This window comes from Monopterus albus, unplaced genomic scaffold (assembly GCF_001952655.1).
Source record: "Monopterus albus unplaced genomic scaffold, M_albus_1.0 scaffold158.1, whole genome shotgun sequence".
In the NCBI taxonomy this organism is placed as follows: domain Eukaryota; kingdom Metazoa; phylum Chordata; class Actinopteri; order Synbranchiformes; family Synbranchidae; genus Monopterus; species Monopterus albus.
The window spans coordinates 630,791-638,294 of NW_018128038.1; the positions used below are offsets into that span (position 1 = coordinate 630,791).

Below are 7,504 nucleotides of genomic sequence, written 5' to 3' on the forward strand. Positions count from 1 at the left end.
TTCCAAATGTATTACCCGTTTGTGTTCACCACTTTTAGTTGTTAAAAAAATCAAACGGCGTGTGTTTTATGCTTTAAATTAATCCTGTTTGACAATATAGTTTGGGTGGTTCCTTAATATCTTATCTTATCATATCATATCATATCATATCAATATTAGGACTCCAGTCGGTAGGTGGCGGACGTGCACCGTCAAGTTTGCCGGACGCCGTTTGACTAGACGCTAGAGATAAAACCAACCTCCAGAAGACTGGGGTGTGCAGAAGTTCTGGGCTGTGGTTTGTGCAGGTTGGTGCACTATTTATTCAGCATTTGTGCTATTTTATATATATATTTGGATTATAAAGTCACATATTTAATGCCTTAGTTGATGTGGTTTGTGGTTTTAAAGTTCTACGTTCATTACGTAGGTAGTTAATACGCACCGTTTGCATGTGTTTTCACATCTTAAGGTGATTAGTAACATGTTGTAATAGTATATTAACTTAGTCACCTCTGGGCAAATAGCACATGAACACACTTGCACTGAAAAATGCCAAAAGACAACATGTATTCCCGTTAAAAGAAATTACAGCGGACATCAGATTTCAAGCTATGTCCAATTGTAGCGACGTTTTAAAGTTGCAGCTTGGAGTTTACTGTGGCTACTTTGGTTCATATCCGTCAGCAATCTTATTTCAGCGAGGTTAAGATCAAATAGTTAGCAACGCAAATTATTGGGCTATTGTTATTTTTAGTGACACGTTATTAATGGGTGTTTGGTTGATGCATGTTTGTTCAGTTTTAACAGTGACTGAGCTGAGTTGAAGCACAACAAAGTGAGCATGCTTTTTTTTCTCTGCTCATTTGCAAAAAACAAGTGAACTGGCCTGTTACTTTCTGTGTTGAGTCACTCGTGGTCTCTCTGTTTGTCAGGGTAAAGATGCAGACGCCAGCAGAGTCGATCATCCACAGCGGCTACTTCCACCCAACACTCAGATACTGGCAGACCTGTGTCGCTGACTTAAGACCTGACAATCTCATCTACCCCATCTTCATCACGTAAATGAAATTTATGTACAAGTGGATCTCTGTTACAATCGCATACATTAGTAAATAAAACTGTGTATAAAATGGTAAATAAAAAGTGTATCAGAGTGTGAGACATATCACAGATGACAGGGGTCAACAAGACACTTGGGAGTCAAATCATTTGACTGTGTTTTTCAGACAAAAAGTCAACTATACAGTGTGTTTGACATTTATACTTGAATGGACTTCCACCTTCTCACCTCTGGTTCTTTGTCACTCTCTCCTACAGAGACAGTGCAGATGCAGTGGAGCCCATTGGCAGCCTGCCGGGACAGGCCAGGTGACACTGACATCCACAGCAACAAAGGGCCTGATTTTCTGATCACTTTACAGAACCTCTTTCTACATGCAAGTTTAATTTTTAATGGCACTGTCTTGATGGCAGGACTAAACAATAATCACATGCCACACACGGTGTCACCCTGCAGATATGACCCCACTGGTAAACAATCACATGCCACACACAGTGTCACCCTGCAGATATGACCCCACTGTGGGTGTGGCCTTCAGATAAACGTAGTCAGTAAGGGTGGAACCAGATCCCAACACTGGACCTGGATTAAGATAAGAAAATTATCCTTTAGACCTTTATATTCCTCATACAATAAACCCAAAACGCAAACCACCTTTACATTTTATGTGTTTCTGAATTACAAGACAAAGGCCTTAAAATTCCTATTTGAAATGCAAAGCTTTGTGTCAATATTTGTGATATTTGGTAACTTTCTCTCTGACTAAAATGAGAAAACACTGCAGGTTCCCACCTTTCCTTAAAGGCCCTGTTGTTACACTCATGTTAAATGTATTCCTGTTATTAGATATGGGGTGAACAAGCTGGAGGGAATGCTGCGGCCACTTGTGGAGAACGGCTTGAAATGTGTGCTGATTTTTGGTGTGCCCGCAAAAATAGCAAAGGTAAGTAAAGGTAAAAGAGGGGGAAAATGAAATCTAAGCAATTTCTTATGTCAGTTTCTCTGTAAACTGGGCGAATTTGCCATTTTCTAATTCACCCAGTATTTGTAAATTGAATATATATATATAAAGAGGGAATATTGTCTGGGGATGTTCTCTCAGTTTTCTTCTAGATAAGGTCCAGGCAGACTTGATTGGCCTGCACAGAACCCTGACCATAACCCCATTCAACACCTGTGGGATTCATCGCCCAACATCAGTGTTGGACTTTACTAATGCTCTACAGCGAGGCTTCACAATCTGAAGCCCACAGAGTGGGAGCTGGTACAGCAGCAGGTGGATGGCTCTGTTTTTAGAATGAGGTGTTAAACGTGGTCCTTGTTTTCTTATTAGGATGAAAGGGGTTCAGGTGCCGACACAGATGACACCCCGGCCGTGCTGGCAGTGAAGACAATCAGATCTTTGTTTCCGGAGTTGCTGGTGGCTTGTGATGTCTGCTTGTGTCCCTACCCGTCACATGGACACTGTGGTCAGTGTCTTAGTCGATTTACCTCTAGTTTCACATAAGCAGCAGAGCAGTGGATAGGGACAAATGTTTATAGGCCTATTTAGCTCATATTTGGGCTTTATTACCAATGCGTTTCTTTCTTCCAGGTATCCTGAACGATGATGGTACTCTGAACAATGATGCCAGCTGCCAGCGCTTGGCAGAGGTGGCGCTGGCCTACGCCCGGGCTGGTGAGCAGTGTTTCTGAGATTGTTTCTAATTAGAGAGACTGAGAAACAGGAAGCTTTACTCTGCTCTCTCCTCAGCTTTCCTCTCCTCTTCATTCACTTGACATGTTACATTTGCACATTTTTTTTAAATCTACTTATTCATTTATTAAGCCTCATTATAATTAAATGCTTTTGATTTCTCATACTGGAGAATACAGAAGCTTATATGCATTTTATCTCAGAACCTTTGTACAAATACAAGTGAAAAACATTTTCTCTCATTCTTAATAAAATTCACTGGATTTGTAATTGTTTTTATTTTGATTTGTGAGAGGAGACTGAATTTAAAAGTTGTTCTTAATGACACCTCACAAAGCCAGAACTACCATTTGAAACAAAAATGACCAAAAACATAACCGATGAAATAACTGAATAAATAAAAACCTAATGTCTTAATTGGATTTAGTGAGGGGCTGGGGGCTGTTGTGGGACTTGCACTCGTTACCTCAGGATATGTGAAATCCTGGCTCTGCACCCTCCACCATAAGGCCACTTCCACAAGCAGCCAGATGTTGAAGTTAAAGCTGAAATGGACTAATAGGAGTTTGTGAAGCAGACCTTTCTTTATAATGTCTGACAGTACTCTATGTTGGTGCATCTCTTACTATGTTGCCTTGGTCGTGCTGTTTTGTAGGCTGTCACATCATTGCTCCCTCTGATATGATGGATGGAAGAGTCAGAGCCATAAAACAAACACTGATATCCAGTGGTTTAGGAAACAAGGTAAACAAACTGAACATGATGCATATTGTCAACAAATCCCATGGAAACCAAAACCACTTTTTAGTTTGTCTCTTGATACTTTCAGTGTGTTGGCTCTCAGCTCCACGCTCCTACCAAAGATGTAAATCTCTGACAATAGCTGTCAATATATAATTTCAGTTTTAAAAAAGACTCAGTCATTTCTAGTTTGGCTTTGTACTTCTGGCAAGTATGATTCAAATGGGAGGAACTAGTGCTTTTTTTGGGGGGGGTTGGTTGGTATTTTTAAGGGATCTGTTGACAATAACAAAAATCTACAACATTGTCATTCTTATTAGTATTTATTAAAAAGTCAACAAAATGGTTCTTCTTTTCTTGTGTTCCGCTTTTCCAGGTGTCAGTGCTGAGCTACAGTGCAAAGTTTGCTTCTTGTTATTATGGTCCTTTCAGGTAAGTAAGCGCTCCAGGATCAGGCGTTGAAAGGTCAGTGAAATGGTCCTTTGAAGTGACAGGAGACTGAAGCTCCTGCTGTGTTTCTGTGTAGAGATGCTGCACAGTCCAAACCTGCATTTGGGGACAGACGCTGCTATCAGCTGCCTCCTGGAGCGAGAGGGCTCGCCATTCGAGCAGTGGTAAGTTGACCTGTGTGCGCATGTTTGGGTCACAGGTACTGTGCTGAAACAGTTGTAGGAGACCTCACTGTTGTTCTGTGCTGCAGGAGCGAGATGTGAGAGAAGGAGCTGATATGCTAATGGTGAAACCAGGTCTGCCATATTTGGACATTGTGAGAGAAGTCAAGGACAAGGTCTGTAGCTACATCAGCCTATATGAATCCACGTCAGTGACTGCACTGTGGAAAAACTCAAACACAGAAGCTACAAGTCCAAAAGCATGTTTTTCAATATGTCAGTTTTGCTAATTAAACATTTAAAATATGACTGTGCTTGTTGGAGGAAGTGTCCACATTAAAAAAGTTATCTCTCTCTTCAGTTTCCCACTCACCCCCTGGCCGTGTACAATGTCTCAGGGGAGTTTGCCATGATCTGGCACGGAGCGCAGGCTGGAGCGTTTCACCTGCGGACGGCTGTACTGGAGGCCATGACCGCCTTCCGCAGGGCAGGTGAGAGGGGAGGAGGCAACAACATTGAGTTCACTTGAACTAAGACTGTGTCCACACCAAGTCTTAGTTCTTTACCCACCTAAATACTGAGCAGGTAAATTTGGTATTCTAGTGTGCACAGGGGAAATCAAGCTTTTGGAAGAGCCTGTCACTCAGCACAGGTGTTATTTTTAACATGTCTTTATGTTTATTTTATCATGCTGACTTTGTGATCATAAAATAGATGTTACAGCGAAAGAGTTGCTGCTTGTTTGTTTAACAGGTAGTGTGAATGACCCACAGGTAAAATATTCATCTCACAGCAAAAATAAAACTGTCCCTGAGAACAACTAAATCCTGAGCAGGAGACATAGTAGGCCCTTTAACTTTGGATGCCCTATTATTTGATGCTTATTGTGTTTTCATCGCTCTCTGTTGCAGGCGCTGACATTATCATCACTTACTACACACCTCAGCTGCTCACCTGGCTGAAGGAGTAAAGATCTGAGGCCAAAGGATGACGGGACTGACAGACTCCTTTTAAAATGACAAATATGCTGTTGACTGAGTCATGCTAACCACTAGAATGTAAAGGGTTATCTTGTCTGTGTTTTCTAGCGGGGAATGTGTCAGTGGGAGCTGCATAAAGTGAAGTCAGTCATTTCTTTAATCTGATTATGGAAAGTAGATTTGTATAAATCGGGGCCACACAAATGTTGGATATGCATGTAACTGCTGCCTCTGCTGAAACACTATCATACTCTGTCATGTGCTCACTGACCAAAGGAAATAAAATCATTGATTCAGAGCTACAAGTGCATTTGTGTCTTGTTTATTTTTCCATAATACATCCATGGTATTTCCACTACCTCTCCACCATAGGCGTCGTGCCCGTGCCCCCTCACATTTTTCAGCTTGGATGGCTATAGTAATTGTAAGTTCTATTTCTGCAGCAAGTGTACTAATGAGCATTCCTAATAAAATTTAGCAGCCAAAGCTACTTTTCTGAACAATGATTCTGATGTAAGCCTGACTGGTCCACACAGATACCACTCTTTTCAGGTTGTTTTGTTCCTTTCAGCTGGAGAGTGCAGAAGTGGAGCGGGCACACAACTGCAGTTTGAGGTATGAACAACCACTCAGCCCACACCATGACAACAGTATGACTAATACATTGGCAAATTACTATGAGCTTCACAATTTCCATATTTAAAGTGCCTTTAGTGGTTATCCTACAAGTGATAAACATTAGAGTTGGTGTACCTTGTTGTCCTTTGTTGTAATTAGCAACTAGCAATTAATGCTTAATGCTACAGGAAGTTAACTACAGCACTGAAATATGTCCTACAAAACAGGACATGGACATAAGACATTTTTTTATTAAGTGTCAGGATATATATATACTATATTTTATGTATGTAACAGATGCTGAGGTAGCGTTACATGATTGTTCCTGACTGTCATGTTTCATTTTAACAGGAGCGCAGGTGGATCTCAGGTATGATACTACTGTGGTTTAGTGATAATATCCAACAGTGAAAAGGTATGAAGATTTTTGTTTGATACCTACTGCATCTTCACTATATGTACTTTTATCAGCATCAGGAAGCAGTGCAGACAAGCAGCCGGTGACAGAGGACTCAGCAGCTTCTGTCGGTGGACGTAGGCGTGTTAGAGGAAATGATCAGATGTGGTTCTGTTGTTGTCTTCACCGTACTTATTCTACAGTGAAAATGCAAATATATATAGTTTTAATTTTTCAGATTCATTCAGTTTCATTTTGTAAATCCCAAAGCCAGACTGGCAAAAGCTGCATTTATTGCTTTTTGGAATCTAGTGGGTGTAAAATTTAAGCTTTTATGTGTAAGCCCATTATCTAATCACAAATTATGTTCAAAAAGAGCTGCTGTATAGATTTTCACTAATGTAGTGACAATAGACTGATGTAGGACCCTTTAAGCATTGTCTTTTACATCCAGATCAGTAATAGATTGACATATATAAATGAGAGAACAAGTAAATAGATTCCTCTATTAATCTATATTGCAAAAAAAAAAATGGAATTAACAATTTAAACTGTTTATGATTTAAATTGTTGTAAAACCGTCTTTGAATGCATGAGGCCCCTGCGTCTGTCATAATTATTACGGCCGCTAGAGGTCGCCTACTTCAACGTAACAGGTGGTGGTAACACACCAAGAAACACGGCAATGTGCCAGCAAAGGTAGACAAGCAGAAGGCTGGTATCCAAGTAAACATGCGTGTAAACCACACAGCTTTCAGACTTTTCAGAAAGGAAATCTGTTTAACACACAATACATTTTTGTGAGAAAGACTGAATGTAAACACAAACTGTATTAACAAGGAAACTACAGAACACATTTAAGTGTAATTGTAGTACTGCATTTCAAAAACTAGCACATTGTCAGTAAGCATAAATCAGAACATAATATGGGTAAATTAAGAGCTGGTTTATTAAAACAATATAAAACACGGTGGCTAAAATCCATTTTTTTCCCCAGAGTAATCAGTGTCTTTGATATTTGTGTGGGGGATTTATTTGAGGGGATAATTTCTTTCTGTATACCGAGAGAGTTCTTCACTCTTCAGACATACGCCTGTGTTGATGACAGCAAAATGACTCATTGCTAAATTTAACAAGTCATAAGGTGGATGTTCTTGCAGTGTCCGAAGCTGATGACTGCTGACTTGAGTTGTCCTTGAAAAGCTGTAAAATGATGAATCATAAATATCTAATTCAAGATATTGCTGTGTGGGTGGATGCAATTACAGCTGGACAGAAAAAAAAAACACGCAGCTGCAAGCAACAATCGGTAGCATCAAGCAAGAATTGCCATTTCACTGGCTACATGTCACTGAACACTGCAGGGTATGGCCTTCACCTTACACACATCATTTCAGTTCTTTTTGCAAAATGCAGCAG

At 40.3% G+C, this 7,504-nt stretch overlaps 1 protein-coding gene across 1 annotated transcript; it reads left to right on the top strand.

Annotated features, from left to right (window-relative positions):
* The first annotated feature begins 159 nt into the window (after positions 1-159).
* On the top strand, positions 160-5,142 carry alad (aminolevulinate dehydratase). The gene is made up of 12 exons (XM_020615130.1): positions 160-287; positions 915-1,040; positions 1,300-1,350; positions 1,889-1,985; positions 2,376-2,511; positions 2,637-2,720; positions 3,394-3,482; positions 3,856-3,911; positions 4,006-4,093; positions 4,180-4,266; positions 4,452-4,581; positions 5,002-5,142. The coding sequence occupies exons 2-12, from the start codon at positions 922-924 to the stop codon at positions 5,058-5,060; spliced, it is 996 nt and encodes a 331-aa protein (XP_020470786.1). The 5' UTR covers positions 160-287; positions 915-921; the 3' UTR covers positions 5,061-5,142.
* Positions 5,143-7,504: the final 2,362 nt, after the last annotated feature.

Coding starts and splice junctions, on each gene's coding strand:
- alad (XM_020615130.1), top strand. CDS start 922: ATGCAGACGCCAGCAGAGTCGATCATCCACAGCGGCTACTTCCACCCA. Junction 2,721..3,393: donor GCTGGCCTACGCCCGGGCTG/GTGAGCAGTGTT, acceptor GCTGTTTTGTAG/GCTGTCACATCATTGCTCCC. Junction 3,912..4,005: donor TGTTATTATGGTCCTTTCAG/GTAAGTAAGCGC, acceptor GTTTCTGTGTAG/AGATGCTGCACAGTCCAAAC.